At 39.8% G+C, this 17861-nt stretch overlaps 5 protein-coding genes and 1 long non-coding RNA gene across 7 annotated transcripts; 2 read left to right on the forward strand and 4 right to left on the reverse strand.

Annotated features, from left to right (window-relative positions):
• Positions 1 to 778: 778 nt before the first annotated feature.
• LOC104803238 (probable protein S-acyltransferase 2) lies at positions 779 to 3205 on the reverse strand. The gene is made up of 5 exons (XM_010527140.1): positions 2600 to 3205; positions 2114 to 2293; positions 1725 to 2030; positions 1413 to 1634; positions 779 to 1321 (listed from the first exon to the last, which is right to left on the reverse strand). Exons 1-5 carry the CDS (start codon positions 2714 to 2716, stop codon positions 908 to 910), a joined length of 1239 nt encoding a protein of 412 aa, XP_010525442.1. The 5' UTR covers positions 2717 to 3205; the 3' UTR covers positions 779 to 907.
• A 245-nt stretch (positions 3206 to 3450) lies between these two features.
• Positions 3451 to 4361, forward strand: LOC104803240 (50S ribosomal protein 5, chloroplastic). The gene is made up of 2 exons (XM_010527141.1): positions 3451 to 3609; positions 3895 to 4361. The coding sequence occupies exons 1-2, from the start codon at positions 3531 to 3533 to the stop codon at positions 4236 to 4238; spliced, it is 423 nt and encodes a 140-aa protein (XP_010525443.1). The 5' UTR covers positions 3451 to 3530; the 3' UTR covers positions 4239 to 4361.
• A 73-nt stretch (positions 4362 to 4434) lies between these two features.
• On the reverse strand, positions 4435 to 5802 carry LOC104803239. Its single transcript, XR_770150.1, has 3 exons — positions 5014 to 5802; positions 4612 to 4923; positions 4435 to 4527 (listed from the first exon to the last, which is right to left on the reverse strand). It is a non-coding gene; the product is annotated as an uncharacterized LOC104803239 (long non-coding RNA).
• A 4016-nt stretch (positions 5803 to 9818) lies between these two features.
• Positions 9819 to 11701, reverse strand: LOC104803241. Of its 2 annotated transcripts, XM_010527144.1 has the most exons (3): positions 10574 to 11701; positions 10421 to 10511; positions 9819 to 10076 (listed from the first exon to the last, which is right to left on the reverse strand). In XM_010527144.1, the coding sequence occupies exons 1-2, from the start codon at positions 11550 to 11552 to the stop codon at positions 10438 to 10440; spliced, it is 1053 nt and encodes a 350-aa protein (XP_010525446.1). In that variant the 5' UTR covers positions 11553 to 11701; the 3' UTR covers positions 9819 to 10076; positions 10421 to 10437. The 2 variants fall into 2 exon arrangements, with proteins under 2 accessions (XP_010525446.1, XP_010525445.1); XM_010527143.1 differs by having other exon boundaries at positions 10421 to 11701.
• Positions 11702 to 12558: 857 nt separating this feature from the next.
• LOC104803242 (heavy metal-associated isoprenylated plant protein 20) lies at positions 12559 to 13536 on the forward strand. The gene is made up of 3 exons (XM_010527145.2): positions 12559 to 12700; positions 12812 to 12887; positions 13163 to 13536. The coding sequence occupies exons 1-3, from the start codon at positions 12653 to 12655 to the stop codon at positions 13450 to 13452; spliced, it is 414 nt and encodes a 137-aa protein (XP_010525447.1). The 5' UTR covers positions 12559 to 12652; the 3' UTR covers positions 13453 to 13536.
• A 2774-nt stretch (positions 13537 to 16310) lies between these two features.
• Positions 16311 to 17398, reverse strand: LOC104803243 (calmodulin-binding protein 25-like). The gene has a single exon (XM_010527146.2). The coding sequence runs from the start codon at positions 17231 to 17233 to the stop codon at positions 16514 to 16516; it is 720 nt and encodes a 239-aa protein (XP_010525448.1). The 5' UTR covers positions 17234 to 17398; the 3' UTR covers positions 16311 to 16513.
• Between the last annotated feature and the right edge of the window lie 463 nt (positions 17399 to 17861).

The raw sequence follows: 17861 nt of genomic DNA on the forward strand, positions 1-17861 counted from the left end.
GAATGCCGACGCTGCTCTCTCTCCACACTCGAATCAGAACAAAGAATAAAATAAAATTGCAGTTTCTTGCCAATCGCGAGCCTTTCTTCCCTTTTCCCCCTTTTTTTTTCTCTCCTCTTTCAATTTTTTTTTTAAAAAAAATCTCATTTTTCCATTTTATGCAAAACCTTATTATCAAAACGAGTATAATTTAATACGAGAAGAGTTACAAAAGATAATGGGTTGTCACGATTTATTTACAGCAAAAAATATTATTAGTTTATAAATTTATATTTTCGGGCTATATATATTATATAAATAGACTAATAGAATTCAAAATAAAACGATGGAGAAATGAGCTGGGAAATTTGTCATTTGTGTTAGTTGTTGTTCTTTGCCAATTCAAATCTCAACCCCCCACCCACACAACGTGCACCACACAGCTACAACCCATTTGTCTTCTCTCTATCTTATTTTATTTTACCATATATTTTTATAACCGTAAAGTCAAATTACATCTCATCATATATATATATATATATGTGTAATTTGTCAAGAACTTTGTTTGTTTTTTGGCGCATTATTTTCTTTCTTTTTATTTGGTAAAAAAGGATGTGAATATAAAATAAAGGCTACTTCCACTGAATATAAAAGGCTATTTTGCTTGGGACCCAAGAAATCTCGATTATAAACCCTACCTGAGTAACCCCTAACGCAAGAAACCATGAACAGCCACAGAGTCAGTCTAAGACTGCACACTTACCAGAAAACTTTACTCGCTTGACGAGTAAAAGACACATAAGATCAATGAATTTAATTACCAAAGTACAGTTTACATTATAGCACCAGCGTCCTTAAACACAAAGGCTTCGTCTTTTTTTTTTCTTCACCAGAAGAGGGGGGAAAAAAGGAATCGGCAGGATAGAATCTATCTGGATCTCACGTCGACGCTGGAGCTTCTCATTATATTCATCGGTTCTTGATGACCCGCGACGAAGAACGGGTCAAACGCTGCAATTCCTTCTCCCGAACCTTTCCTCTTGATCGAATCATCAATGGCGGCGACGGCGTTGTACTCCAAGTTCTGTAAGAGTGTCCCCTCCTTGACAGGCTTGCCACCAACCATTTCCATGTCGTATTTGTGCGAGGAGCCAAAGTCTCTGTCTAGCTCAGAGGCAATGGACCCGACCTCCACGTCGTGTTCTTCCGGTGCCAAGTCTCTGAAGTTGATCAATGGAGGTGGGATCTTGGCGAAGAACAGCTCCCTGAAGTTCCTCGGGATTCCCTTGGTGAAAGGGTTTTCCTTCTTCTCGTAACGGTATCTGAAGTTCTCGTAAGTTGTCTGAAACAACATATTCAGAGACAAGAGTTGTGTCATAAGACTGTTAGAAATCTATGCAGCTTGATGAAGCATGAGAAAGCTCCAATCTTGCCTGATTGGTGCAGATCAGGTAGAGGTGAAAAACGGTGAGCCCGCCGACAAACCATACAATGATGAAGCAGTAGACGATGAGAATGATCGATAAGAGATCAGACGGGATATCGATCAACATCTTGCCGTGGAATCTGAATATGCTGATCCATGAGAAGGCAAAGACATACAAGCAGAGGAGGGTTGAACACGATATGAAACAGATGAAGAACGGATAGTTACGCTGCAAAAGAACCAGATCATGTAAATTACATCGAAGAAAGATACTCCGTATAAGCTCATATTTCGACAGAAATGGTCCGACTAGACTTACCAAGGCGATGCATTGACCGACCCAGGGACAGTGGTGATCAAACCTTTGGACACAGTTGTTGCAGATCGAGCAATGAGACGCCCGAGGGGGACGGTACAACAGACAAGTATCACAGAATTTCACTTTGACAGTGTAACCGTTCACGATTATATCTTTGGTTCGAGGTAATTTCGCGTTAATGAGTTTATTGCTCACCCATTCCTTCGATTGGGTAGGAACATCTGCCCCTTCTGCTTCAGGAGCTTCTTTGTTCCTCGGGATAATCCCTGGATCTCTGGCTGAGGTCAAGAACAGAAATGTGAAGTCCTGAGAAGAAGAAGAACACAGAAAGAAAGATTGTGAGAATTGCAGGGTGGGGTTGATGAGGAGGAGAAAGGCGTTTTACCGACCAAGACAGTGAGCAGAACTGCACCGGCCAAGACAAGAGAGTTGAACAAATGGTCGTGATGTCTGATCAGATAGATCATCCTGACGCAGAAACCGATAGAGGGAGCTCCTATCATACACATTGTCAGGAGAACAGAAGATGCATCTGGACCAAAGATTAGTCTTCCCCCGCAACAAAATTTCTGCAGGAGCAAACACGAGAGACAAAAACCGCATCAATCAAAGTTTTCAGACAACAAATCCCAGCTGCTGAAGTTCCACAGCTCCATTCTAATCATGGGTTTTCAGAAACAGGGTCAGATGTCAATACTGTTCAATCAAACAGATCAGAAAGTGACGAATCTCACGATATCGATAAAAGGGTATCGAGTTCATCTCAAGGGGTAAGGCAAAAACAAACCCTTGTTGTCAAATCTCCCAGAATCAACTCCGGAAGAGAATTTGGATTGGAACCAGAAGAAAGAAAGAGAGAAAGAGAGGGACTTTACGTTGTTTCCGGGCCAAAGCTGGTAGATCCGTTTGGGTTTAGGACTCTGGAGAGACATGGGGATACCGTCAGGAGGGGCACTATGAACCTGACAGCTTTTCTTTCTCATCATCTTCATCAAACCTCTTTTCCTTCCTCAGGGAATCTTAAAATCCGCGGCCAAACCCAAACGCCCACAGCTGCTTCACGTCCATTGACGCGCCCCTCCCTTGGTTCTTCTTTTGAGCAGCAAGAGAGAAATGAAATTCGGCGTTTCGGAAACGCCGCGTCTGCTGCAGGCGTTCAGCTTCTTCCCTCCTCTTCTTCTTCCTCTTCCTCCTCCTCCTGTTGTTGTTGTTGTTGTTTGTTGGTTGTTGGTTGGTGATAAGATTTGTTTGTCGGATTTGAAAGCTTCGTCCTCCTCCATTGGATTTTTTTTCCTTCAAAAAAAAAACACAAGAGACATCTGTCTCTGGAACTACCTTAACTTAGCCTTCTCGCCATCACATCATCTCCCCTGTTTTTCGCCGCCTAATTTCAAATACCCATCATGCCACGTGTCACGAGTCAACAACAAGTCTCACTTCTGAAATCGGTCAAGGTTTGCATTTTTGTTAGTCAAAAGCCCCGTATAAATGGAACATCATCTCATATATATACACACACAATTAATCGGATAAAACATTAATATATATATATATATATATTTGGTCTCCAAAGTCTAGATTTTCAGTGATAAATAAAACAGATTTTAACCACCATTATAGTTTGACCGCGTTGCCTGCCTCTGCAAATGTCCCATATCCTGAGCTTAATTGATGAAAGGTCGAAAATACCCTTCGACATTTGACGTTTTGAAAGACGCGAGATGCGAAGAAGAGCTTATCCAGAACCAAAGCCACCCAAAACTCCACATGAGGAAGTGAAGAGGAAATCCTCTCGTCCGTACGAAGATGGCTCTTCTCTGCTTCAACTCTCTCCCTTCTCTCTCTTCTTCTTCTCGCCTTCAGCCTTCGCCTTCACCTTCATCAGGTACTTCTTCCTCTTTCTGGGTCTTCTCGCTTTCGCTTCATTGACATTGGGCGATTGGAATTTGTCTTCGGAACTTACCTTGAAAGACTCCGGATTCGAATTTGATTCGATTCTTCTGGGTTTATTCGGAATGCGTGATTGTCTACTCTGGTTTATGCTGAATTCTCTGGTCTCGACGAACTTTCTCTGAGACATTTCATCGAACACTTGGCATTGATGTCTCTCCTAGCTTTGAGGCTTTCTGTTATCTGACTTTCCTAGTCTTTTCTTCCATGACACTACCAGTTTTCAGGTCGCGTCTAGGGTTCAGAGCCAATGCCGTTTCGTCCTGTAACCAAATCTTTCTCGGAGCAAACTCGGGTATTACCCGCCGCGAGAGACCTGCCGCAATGGTGATGGTGAAAGCGGCAGCTTCGGGTGTGGGCGGGAACACTGAGGAACCAAAGGCCGTAGTCCCAGTGGAAGAACTGCCACTGCAGTCAAAGGAGCAGCAGTTGATGGAACAGAGGATGAAGATGAAGCTGGCGAAGAAGATCCGTCTCCGCAGGAAAAGGCTTCTTCGTAAGCGGAAGATGAGGAAGAAGGGCCGGTGGCCGCCTTCCAAGATGAAGAAGCTCAAGAATGTCTAAGGAAAAAGACTGAGAATCCCATGTGTAATGTTTTTCCCTGATTTCCCATCAGATGCACAATTGCCACAACCTTGCCACCATTGTTTTTCTGGAATAGTATCAAAGCTCTGAGTTTTAAGCCCACGAGTCACCGTTTATGCATCGAACCGAGCAGTTATTACAGTGAAGTTCATGGAACTCGGATGTGTTCTGTCCTTAGATTAGGGAAGAACATGTGACCATAATATAAGCGGATATGTGCAGCAGAATCCGGTGCTCCAACACAGCAGGAACATCGATAAGAACAGTCCTGTTATCGCCAGATGGTTCAGCGAGTCCGGTTCATAAAACGTGAATATGATCTTGTGAACTAACGTTATCAACATTAGCTTACCACCGAAAGCAGTAGACCTTCCTTGAACTTGTTATGGAACGAAAACAATAGAGGAATAGGGTTTTCTCCTGGCCCTCTAATGAAACCGCCGTAATGATAAAGCAGAGATTTGTCTGATGATTTTATATCTCTGATTGAGACAATACCCAAGAATAGATACCTGGAAAGACTTGCACAAGCGAGGCTGACACAATGGGTGTTCTTCGTGTGTCATAAATGGGAACCAAGCCCTTGTAATTGTCATCCCCTCCCCTGTATGACACAGCCAAACGCTCACCTGATGAATCCCAAGCTATCCTCTCAATTCCATCACTACATTTTGTTCAGAGGCGATATTAGCAAGACGAGGAAAGAAAAGATTAGCGCGAGAGGATTCAGTTTAACAACGATTGGATTGTTTACCTGCCCGTCAAAGAAGCTATCTCCGGTAAAACAAGCAGGACATATTTAGCTTTACTCCTCGAGTAGTGATGATGTTATATATCTATTATCTTGCCTAACTAAATTGAGTTCCAAGTTTTTGAGGTAATCCCTGTATATCTTCCAGGGGCAGGACCTATTCTGCGTGGACTAGTTTAAAACAAGAAGTCACTGTGCATCAAATTTCTCGAAACACGTGCAGCGGAAGCAGGAACGGAAACATAAAACCGGACCCTTGTCTTCGTAATTGCGAATTGTAACCTTGACTTGGTCCAGAAATGAAGGCAACCATGTGCCTGTGTTGATGCAAACTCACTCCTTGAAGATCAATCTCCGAAATATGGTGTATATAGAGATAAGATAAATCAAGCCAAGGCTTTATTCAACAGATACAGAAATGCCTGTCTGATATTTCAGAGAAGACAATTGCCCATTTCCTAAAACGTCGTATGGTAGCATTCATTCCCCTACATACATAGACAATTAATCCTTCAGTTCACCAAATTGCTAATACAGGAAGCCTTAGTCCTTTCACAGTTTCACTAAGACAAATTCTGTCCAAAAACATGTCATCAGAGTCAATCTGGACTCTGAAAACATCATTGTCTGTCTCCTACCATTTAAAGAGCTAAACAGTAACAATGAGAAATCGTGTTGTCAAGAATCTTACATCAGTGGGATGCAAAAGGCGTTTATCAGCGACTTGCAGTGTCATCACCAGTCCTCTCCTCTCGGCATTTCCGCTATCTCCTCCCTCTTGTTGTTCATTTTCCTGCTTAAAGCTGCTGACTCTGAGGGTTAGGTCCCAACTCTAACGAAACAGGAAGAATACCATTCCCTGCGATGAACAAATCCAAATTCGACAAATATCAGAAACTAGACTAGAATCTTCAGTACAAGCCTCACTATATACATTCACGTCAGGCTATATGAAACTGACAGTGAAGAAAGCACATAAGCTGTCCACGTACGAGAAGCTTTGCGCAAGTCTCCTCAGCTCGACCGTCAGATAAACTCTGAGCCGTAATTGCATTTTGGACATCCGGTAAGAAACCCATAAGCTCAGATATTCAAATCCCTAAACTCAATTTTCAGATTACATATCGAAAACGACACTATATGGGTAGCACTGGGAACTGAGAGCAATGCTTACTCAAGTCTCCGTTGACCTCGCAGACAGCAACCAGACCAGAATGAGGAAAGGAAGCCATTTTTCCGGCCTGAAGCTTGAAACTGATAGTGAACTTCAAATGTTACCGGGTCCAAATCCAGCGAACATTTCTATAACAAGGTTCAATCACTCGGTGAATGTAAAGTTTTCGCCGGACCGGGAGATGAAGCGGATGCCAGTGGTGGTTGATCGTCGCCGGCAAGATGGAGGGGATGAGACGGAGAAGCCGGGGGAAGAAAGTGAACCGGTAAAGCTAGGAAATTAGGGGTTTTGATTTTGAACTTTTTTTGTTCCGACAAGTTAGATTAAATTGCAAAACAAGCCCTTAACTATTTTCTAAAATTCGGTTAAACCCATACATTTTAAAGATTTCTTCAAAACCATCTAAACGCCGTTAGTCTGCAATGACGTGACAAACGGGTAAATACACGTCAGAGAAACAGCAGAGACGACGCCGTCTTGGGAATTCCATGAAACGGTATCGTTTTCTGTCTCCCGCCCCCTCTTCATCTGTCTTTCTTTCGTGTGATAGATTTAGGGTTTCATGGGAATTAGGGTTTAATGGATTTAGCGTTTTGAGTATGGCCCCCGCGAAAATCGTAAACCGGCTGTGGGCTCCGGAAAAATTGGACATTTGCTTCTCCTCTGCTGTTTTCTGGGTCCAAGGAAGGAATGAGAAGATCAAAAAGAAAAAAAAAACCATAACTACAAGGTTTTGGATTATTAGAATTGGCACAACAGATCGACAAAGTTTGAAATGAGAGGAAAAGAAAGAACACGAGAGAGGGAAAATTTTCTTATTTTCTCATTATGAACCAAAACCATACTCTGTACTGTATTTACACAATTACAAAGTCTAACTAATCGTAACAAATTCTATAACCAACTCGTCTGCCAGCTAGGCACCAGCTAAGCATAACGAAATTGTTAATTTATACTTAATACGCCCTACTCAAGTCTGATTCGGTAGAAAAAGACTTGAAACCTGGAAACGCTGCAGCATAGCATGAAACACAGAAGGCTGTAAAGACTTAGTAAAAACATCTGCCAGCTGATGTTCTGTCTTCACGTGCATAGGCCGAATAAACCCCTGTTTCACTTTGTCACGCACAAGATGGCAATCAATTTCTATGTGCTTTGTACGCTCATGGAAAACCTGATTCGAAGCGAGATGAATCGCAGATTTGTTGTCACAATAGAGATTTGCAGGTTTAACATAATCAACCTGAAAATCTCGCAACAAATGATCAATCCATATAAGCTCACAAGTTGTGTTTGCCAATGCCCTGTACTCAGCTTCGGTACTGCTCCTAGAAACTGTGTTTTGCTTCTTAGCCTTCCAAGATATCAGAGACGAGCCAAGAAAAATGCAAAATCCAGTGACGGAACGACGCGAGTCTGGGCATGTACCCCAATCAGCATCAGCAAAAGCTTTGAGATGCAGTTCCGACTGAGCTGAATAAAACAATCCTTGACCAGGATTTGTTTTCAGATATCGAACTACACGTTGCGCTGCTTTCCAATGATCTTCAGTGGGCTTTGACATAAACTGTGAAAGTTTATGGACTGCAAAAGTTATATCCGGACGAGTTATCGTCAAATACAATAACCGACCAACAAGTGCTCTGTATGAAGTTACATCAGCATCTGCCAGCAAAGCTCCAGAATTTTGAGACAGATGTGTATTTGGATCCATTGGAACTGATAATGGCTTGCTAGCCAGCAATCCTGTATCTTCAAGCAATTCAAGACAATATTTCCTTTGAGATACAGAAATACCAGACTTATTTCTAGCAATTTCCAGCCCCAAAAAAAACTTCAAATCTCCCAAATCTTTGATCTGAAAATGCAGACGCAACAAAGCCTTCAAATTCTGAATAGCACCAGCATCATTTCCAGTTATGACTATGTCATCGACATAAACAAGAAGAGCCACAAAAGAACCTTCAGATGACCAAGTAAAAAGAGTATGATCAGCTTGTGACTGAACATATCCAGCATCCAAGAGAACAGAGCTAAACTTGGTATACCATTGCCTCGATGCCTGTCTCAAACCATACAGACTTTTATGAAGTTTACAAACAGGATTCACAGGCAATGGATGATCAGAAGTGTAACCTGGGGGAAGGGACATATATATGTCTTCGTCTAAATCACCATGAAGAAATGCATTGGTTACATCCATTTGTGACAAACTCCATCCTTGAATTGCTGCAAGAGCTAGCAACAACTTCACAGTAACGAGTTTAGCTACTGGCGAAAATGTATCAATAAAATCAACTCCCTCCTGTTGAGTAAAACCCTTGGCCACTAATCTCGCTTTGTACCTTTCAATACTGCCATCTGACTTTCTCTTGATTTTATAAACCCATTTGCACCCCACTGCTCTCTTGTTTTCTGGCAGAGAAACAACTGACCAAGTACCATTATTGTGCAATGCAGTCAGCTCAACATCCATCGCTCGTTTCCAGTTATCTGAGCTCACAGCCTGTTTGAAAGTTCTAGGTTCCGTTTCTGAGTTAAGATGAAAAATGTAAGACTGGTAAGGGACAGAAAGTTTGTCATAAGATAATACTGATGACAATGGATATAAAGGTTCGGTTTCATTTGGTAGGCTTGCTGTGTGATGTCGAGCTGAATAACAATGATATTCCTGAAGATATGAAGGCATCTTAGCATGTCTCCTAGGTCTATCATTGTCATTAGAAGACTGTGGAATTTCAGAAACATCTGTAGATAAAGAAACAGGAGGATCTACAGATGCTATATGTGGAGATGAAATATTCTCAGATGATAAAACATCTGGAATTGAAAGAGGTAGTATTGCTTGTGAAAAAATGTTGTCAGACTGAGTATCTAACAACGGTTTTGAAAGAAGAGGAAAAAGATTTTCATGAAATTCCACATTTCTGGAGATGTATATAGCATTGCTCTCCAAATCTAACAGTTTGTATCCTTTATAACCCTCAGGATATCCGATGAAAACTGCTTGATTTGATCTTGGACTGAACTTATGTCTCTCATGTGCATAGGTAGAACTATAACACAAACACCCAAAGGCTCGTAAATGGGAATATGAAGGAGGTTTCTGATTTATGATCTCATAAGGACTGACATTGTTTAGTAAAGGAGAGGGTGTCCTGTTAATCAAATAGACTGCAGTCCTTATGCACTCAGGCCAATACTGTAGTGGCAGATTCGATTGAAACAACAACGCCCTAGCAACATTCAACAGATGTTGATGTTTCCTTTCCACTACAGAGTTCTGTTGAGGGGTGTAGGCACACGAGAAATAGTGCTTTATCCCCTTCCTAGAACAGAGTTCAGAGAAAGCTAATTCAGGTGCATTGTCACTCCTTATTGCCTTAATCTGAGTCCTAAACTGACATTGAACCATTTCAACAAACTGTGGAAAAACGGCCAGAACATCACTTCTGTATTTCAGAAAATATACCCAAGTTGTTCGAGAAGCATCGTCTACAAGCGTTAAGAAATACTTGTATCCATCAACCGAAACAACATGAAAAGGACCCCAAATGTCCATATGAATCAAGTCAAAAGGTGAAGAAGACAAACGATTATAGGAATCAAAAGGTAATCTTTTCTGTTTAGCAAAATGACAAATGCTGCAATGAGATACATCATCTGAACATTTGGAAAGTTTGAGTATAGAAGAAAGTTTCTTGATTTTAGTTATAGAAGGATGCCCTAAACGTTGATGCCACAAATTGGTATCAACCGCTAAAGCATTACAGAATGAAGAAGATAAAAAGGAAGAAAAATTGGAAGTGAGAGACGGCTGAAAAGCAGGATCCAGAATGTAGAGATTGTGACGAAGATCAGCCTTCCCAATCATCCAATCCCGAGTATGATCCTGAATGAAACAGGAAGTGGAAGTAAAATGAAATGAGAGATTGGACTGTTTCAACAAAGAAGGGACACTAATGAGATTGAAAGAAAAAGAAGGAATGAATAGAACATTAGACAAAATGATATGTTCATTAAGTCTAACTGTCCCTGCAGAAGTGATATAAAATTTCTGACCATTTGGCAAAGAAACAGTTGTTGCTGGAATGGTTTTCATGTCGGAAAAGAGACTCTTCTCAATGCAAACATGGATAGACGCACCAGAATCAACAACCCAAACACCATTCAAATGCAAAGCAGACAACACTACTTCAGCAAAACTGATCAATGAAGATATAGTTTGATCATTACCAGAATATGTTGTGGTCTCAGGAGCTCCAGCACTGGTAATCTTCGGTGCCGCAGTGGTCACATTCAAGTGTTCTCCAAGCATCATATACAACTGCTTCAAATGTTCAGCAGATAATAAGGAGTTACCAGGTATATTAGATTGGGGCTTAGTACCTGTAACATTTTGAACATTCGCAACAGGTCCTTTAGCAGAATTGACAACTTTAGAAGTTGCAAACTGCTGCTTCGGTTCTGATGTCTTGGAGTTAAACTTGTATCCAGGTGGATATCCATGAAGTTTGTAACACTTGTTAACTGTGTGACCATACATGCCACAATGAGTACACAGAGGTTTCTGCTTCTGCTTCTGATGATATCCTGAAACAGCTGCAACAGAGTCTGAAATGTTTGTGGCAGAGTCTGAGGTGTGGAGTATAGGATTGTCTGACAGAGATGACAGGCGAATAGAGCGCTGATGTTCTTGTTGAGAAACTAGATGATAAGTTTTCTCTAGGTCTGGCAATGGCTCTATCAATAAAATCTGTTCTCTGACGCTCTCAAAAGAGTCATTCAAACCGAACAGGAAATCCATAACCAAATCCTCCTCATTATATTCATTCCACCTCTGATCAACACCACATGTGCATTTGCCACACTTGCAGTAAGGCGATGACTGTATCGCCTTCTTCTCTTCCCAAAGAGCAACAAGTCTATTGTAAAATGTAGCTACACTCAAAGAACCTTGTCTAAGAGCATTCATACGACGTTTAATACTAAAACGTCGAGGAGCACTCGTCTGCTCAAAACATTTCAGAATCTTATCCCACATTCCTTTAGCTGTCTTGACATATAACAATCTAGAAGCAATATCGGCAGATACTGAATGAAGAATCCAGGAACTCACCATCGTGTTGTTCCGAGACCATAATACAGCATTTGGATCAGAATCGGCAGGCTTGACAATTGTTCCATCCACAAAACCAAGCTTGTTTCGACCTTCCAAAGCCATAGACATCGAACGATGCCATGAACTGAAATCAGAATGGTCAGTAAGAATCTTCGACACCAGAACGAGATTCGTCTGATCATTTGACCCAAGGTAAAATGGATTATTGTGTGAATCAGATAGAGTTATCGAAGAATTATCAGACATTTTCCCAGGAAATTGAAGAATTTTCCCAGAAAATTATCAGTCAAAAGAAAAAGAAACTCAAATCCAATCGAAGAAGAATCAATCAGAATGTCTCCAAAAGATGAAAAACAGCAGAAGATCTTCGCTCTGATACCATATTAGAATTGGCACAACAGATCGACAAAGTTTGAAATGAGAGGAAAAGAAAGAACACGAGAGAGGGAAAATTTTCTTATTTTCTCATTATGAACCAAAACCATACTCTGTACTGTATTTACACAATTACAAAGTCTAACTAATCGTAACAAATTCTATAACCAACTCGTCTGCCAGCTAGGCACCAGCTAAGCATAACGAAATTGTTAATTTATACTTAATATGGATGATGATGATGATGACGATGACGATGATTGCTTCAAGTAATGGCTTATAGAAAGCTTCAGGGAAATTACACGCAGGTTCTTGCTGTAATTGCGGCCATTTGCACGCTTCACGGTTTCAGAACCTATGACTTTATAACAGCTCTTGTCTTAATGAAGAAGATAACCGGAGTTCATCAAAACCCTGTCCTAGGTTATGTCCTAAAATAGCACTTTTTTCTCCAGATTAATTGAATTATATATATATATATATATATATATATATACATATATATAATTCATTAACTTAGGAAATAAACAACATGTTTTCTTCCAAGAAATTCAGAAGAAAGAGATTCTTATCCTAAAGAGAAGATTCTTACAGACGTCAAATAGCGGCATATATTATATGGGCAATCGCCAGCTCAACGTGACAAAATAATCCCGAATTGGGTTGAATTATTCTATATCCAAAATATGTAACAGCCATAAATATATGTATATATATATATGTATGTAATGGAAAAATATATATCTGGCGACACCCAAACACAAGCTCATGCATTAAGCTTTTGAACTATAATTTTGTTTGTATTTCACAAGACGCAAACGCGTTTACGTGCAATAATACACAAACACGCATATATCTATATATATGCACACAAAAAATATGAGTATGCAGAGATTATAAGAAGCAAAACAAGTGTTTGGAGGAATTAAGGTTTCATATATAACAAAGGTGGTCGTCGTTTATTTGGTATCATGCCCGGTTGGAGACGTGGGAATTTTCGATTATCCAATGCCTTGTCCGTACGTGTCCACGCCCTTGGTCTTGCATTTATTTCTCCATATACGTGACTAAACGTTCGTTCGTCGTTTTCAAGTTTGATTTCACGGTTCCTTATATATATACGGTTTTAGATCGTGGAGCTCTTGGTGGACATGGATTGCAAAGGATGTGAAAAGAAGGTCCGAAGAGCCATTTCCAAACTCGATGGTACGTCGACGAATATATATATAAATATATTACAAAACATTAGCAAAAATGTATAAAATATGATCATATATATCAAGATATCGAAGATGGCTAGAAACAAATTCAATATACAATGACGTATTCGGTGATATATAAAATAAAAATGCATGAGTTGAAATCCTCCCTCTCAGACATTCTTCATAAGGTTTATGTATATATACACACACACACATATCACAAAATCATATAATGATAAAACTATACGATGGTTCACACACACACATATATATTTGTAGGGGTGGACATGGTGGAGATCGACATGGAGAATCAAAAGGTGACGGTGACAGGGTACGTGGACCGGATGAAGGTTCTGAGGACGGTGAGAAGGACAGGACGGACGGCCGAATTCTGGCCATTCCCGTACAACGGAGAGTACACTTATCCGTACGCCTCCGAGTACGTGGACCAGCAGACAGCATTCAACGGTTACTCTCCCGACAGCAAACCTCATTCCAACATCTTGGACGAGAAGACCCTTTATCATCTCTTCAGCGACGACAACGTTCATGCATGCGCCATTATGTGATTGTGATTTAGCATTTCATATATTGTGTTTTTTTTTTCCGTTGTTTTGTCTGTTTATTCTTTAATTTATTGTTCTTATTAAATACCATTTTTGTTTGTGTAAAATCGACCTATATATATATATATACACTCAAAGGCTCTTATTTTATATTTGACGGACCAATTTGATCAATTGTTTGTCTCCTTGGCGGAAAAGTACAACCCCCAAATCGGTGGGCCGTTCGTTTCAGAAGATTTGTATTGGGCCTAACCCAAGAGCTGAGGCCCAATACGATCTCGTGTGCACTTTCCACTGTTTTTGCATCCATGAGCATATCATATGATATTAATTCACATATCATAATTAATAGAGATACACACATACATGCATGCATACATACATACATACATACATACATACATGCATGCATACATACATACATACATACATACATACATACATACATACATAGTAGTTATTATGCATTCATATAAAAATTTACAACACTATAAAAACATAAGCCAAGTGGGGGGCAAATGAACAAATGCCCCCCGAATGCTAGTTATATATTTCTTTGTGTGTTGTGTGGAGTAATTCAATTAATGATGCAGCATTCATGTAACTGTTTTGGAATAGAGGGACCGAACCCACGTACGAGACAACGACATTGACATTTTAAGCGTCTGTTATCAGAAAATGAAACCCCCCAAAGGCGAAACCATAACACAATGCATGTCGCCGCATGCATTGAACTCTTTTTTTTGTCGTGAATACACAAGTTTGTCAATTTTATGGCCCCTCTGCTTCTGCCTCTTCCACCGCCCACATGACTCGGTCTCTCTCTCTCTCTCTCTCTCTCTCCAAAAAAGGGCATTTTCCTTCCTGAGTGATAGATCAATATATATGGACAGGTGCAGCATTGTATTGATTAAGGGTGGACAAAAATACCCGAAAATTGGGTATCCACTTTAGGTCGGGTTTTGATATGTCTAAACTTGAAATTCGGATATGGATTCGGATTAATGTTTTCGGGACGGTGAATTACCCGTGGATACCCAAATAATAAAAAATAACAATATATTTTATAGTTATTAGAAAACTATAAAGAAATCTATCAATATTTAATATTTTTATTTTATTTAGATGAAAAAAAACTATCGTTTTATGAGATACTTATTTTGGATATAAATATTTTTCGATGATTTTATAAATGATTTATATGGAATCTATTGATTTTTGAATTTTTAATCAAAATATATCTAAAATCCGTTGGGTTTGTGTATCCGTGGGTATTAAAAATTTGTCTCACGGGTAATATAATTCATGTTCGAGTTCGAATCCGGATTTCAACATACGTAACTCATCGAGTAAGAATGACGCTTTGTGTGTGTGTGTGTGTGTGTTTTCCACGTATCTAAGTTTATGGGTTTAGGGTCAAACACGACATTTGTAATGGTTGGGGTTCGAAATTCAACGGATGACGTTTGCTGTAAAAAAAAAAATACGGACACGACGTACGACTTTCGGGGTTTCTGTTTTGTTTGTGTCATTTTACGTTGACTTGAAAAGAGCTTCCTCTGCATTGTGGAAACTGAGTCCATATCGTTTTCATGCATATTATATTATATATATATATATATATATATGTATATATATATTGCCTGGAGAAGAAGGGTGAGTCAATTTCAGCTTTTTCCGATCATCACCAACCAAACGCAATAAGAGTATTTTTATATTTGTGTTTTTTTTTTTTGTATATAATCCTTTTTTTGACTAATTAGCCGAACACGATCACTTTTTGACATATTCTTCTTAACGTCTAATACTCGTGAACACTTTGAACTTGAATGATTGAAGTTTTTAGAATCTAAAAACAAAAAAAAAACTATCATTAAAATTTTTTAAAATTATTTTTTCTAAAAACAAATCAATAAAAAATTAAAAAAAAAACTATATTTTTTAGATTTACAAATATTATAGAATGTAAAAAACTAAAAATCAAAATTCAAAATAAAAACCAACTCCATTCAAAGTCTTGTTTGATGACGTTTCTTTTCTCATACACTCTGTATGTAATCTAAGATATATATACACAGGAGGACCTACGTCGGAGGGAGTGAAATCCAATACCCCCATAGGCCCATACTCAAAATTGAAAAAACAATATTATTTTGTAAATTTTAAAAAAAAATTGGTGAAATTTTAAGTGTGACCTGATGTGGTCCCCACCATTTTTATCCTATCAAAACAATCTCTTTTTTTTCTTTAATTTTTAATACCATTTATGTTTTGTAAATTTTTTTTCACACCTCTTAAACATATTTTCCAAAAATGAAATTATTAACATATTACTATTGTCGTCACCCAAAAACAATTCTGGATCTGCCAATATATATATATATATAAATAATTGAGATTTGGAGATTGCTTAGGGGAGTTAGGGCCTCTTAAAAAATCTATGGATTTGTGTCAGTGAATTGGAGGAGACTGATAATGTTGACATGTCTTTCTGTATGATGTTGACTTACGATATTTAACCGGGACCATTACTATATATATATATATATATAATATATGAATGGTATACGTATATTATCCCGTTTCCTTTAGACGGGCACGACCAAGGACACCTTCACACATTTGACGTTGAAAAGACAGGTTGATTAAACTCCCAAATTAATTTAATGTTAAAATCTTATAGTACTATTGATTTCGAGACGGATGATTTTGGAGAATCTTATGGTACCAAACCCAACTTTCTAATAACAATTATTCCTCCAAAGTAACATTTAAATTTCAAAAACTTGTGGCTCGAGATGGTGAACGTACGTAGAAGGAGATATTTTGCTAATAAAAGCAAAATTCGATACAATAACATAAATTCTTAAAAATAATCGAACAAAATCTGAAACATAATACAAACACCGAATTTCTTAACCGGCAAAAGTTATTAATTTCCATAAAATTCCATGACACCGATTTCCCAAAAATATGAACAGACTCCATAACCACAAGGAGGATGATATTCATAAAAGAGAAACGAAAAGGAAGCCGAATTGATCTAAACCCTAATAGCAACATATCACATGACTTTCCAGGACTCCAGCGTCGGAAAGCTTGGGTAGTTATCGAACTCCGCGGCGGAGCCGCCGGCATCCGCCGTCGTACACGGCGGAAATAAAGTGATCGGCGAAGCCATCAAACCAATTTCGTCGCCGGAAAACGCGTTGTTTCCCGCCGCCAGACTCTCCTGGTGATGATTCGACAAAAAACCCGACGTATCGAGCGTCGGGAGCCCCGATCGGTCCGACTGCACCTGATCTGCGAACCTCTTAGCTTCCGGCTTCACGATCGGAGAGAAAATGTTGTGGGACGAGCCGATGTACTTTGCGCCGGTGACCTGCTGCACCATCTGCCGGAAATTCGACGGATCCGCCGTTATGAACGTTGTCTGAGATTTCTTCGAAGTTCGAGATCTCCGCTTCGGAGGTTTACCACTGGGACCAGCAACACCAGAACCGCCGTTCCGCTTCCGTTTCGTGCCGGAGATTTCCGGATAGGAACCGCATGAGACGTTAGAAAGAGCCGGCGAAGGCTCGGAGATCGCGGAGGGAGAAAGAGGATCGGGGAGGAGGAGTGTGTTGTGGTCGTGGTGAGTGGTCGAGATGGATTTGTGGAGAGCTCTGGCGAGCAAATCGTTGTCACGAGAGAAGTTCGACTCCGGAAGCAGCCATGAATCGATACCGAAGCTCTGCTTGAACGACCATGCCCCTGCGCTCGCTAACCCCTCCGATGACGCCATAACCGGCGAGATTCCAACAAAAAAAACCCACTAAATTAACAAAAAGAGAGAGAGAGAGAAATCAGAGATCGATCTAACGACGGAAAAAAAAAGGAAGAAATGTATCAGTGCATCTTTCCGAGCTAGGGTTTCTAGGAGGATGAGAAGAAGAAGAAGTGGGAGAGAGAGAGTGAGCAAGAAGGGGGATAAATAGGACGGCGGGGAAAGAAGGAAACCGCGTGGTGAGGAGAGAGAAAGGGGCACGCGTCAACTCACTCGTACGGAACTCTGACTCAGCTCCGAGTCCGCTCTCTCCCATCTCCCGCTGTTTTTATATTCAATTCGTTAATTAATTGTTGGATAATGACTTTGCTAATTCCTCCCACACTTTGAAATACAAAATCAAGAGAGAAATCTGAAGCTTTGTAATTAATTGCTTTGTGGGACCAACAGATAAAATGAGTATTTAAATTGCCTGTGTTAATAACAAGATCTCTGACCATTAATTAAAAAGCAAAACAAATTAAGATACTTGAGATAAACATTTGCGTCGATTGCGAAGGGAATGTGATACACATATTTTATAGGCATGCAATGTATATATATAAGCATATATTTAAATATGACCAAACAAGACCTTAATTTTTTT

The sequence above is a fragment of the Tarenaya hassleriana genome, unplaced genomic scaffold (assembly GCF_000463585.1).
Source record: "Tarenaya hassleriana unplaced genomic scaffold, ASM46358v1 Cleome82, whole genome shotgun sequence".
Classification (NCBI taxonomy): domain Eukaryota; kingdom Viridiplantae; phylum Streptophyta; class Magnoliopsida; order Brassicales; family Cleomaceae; genus Tarenaya; species Tarenaya hassleriana.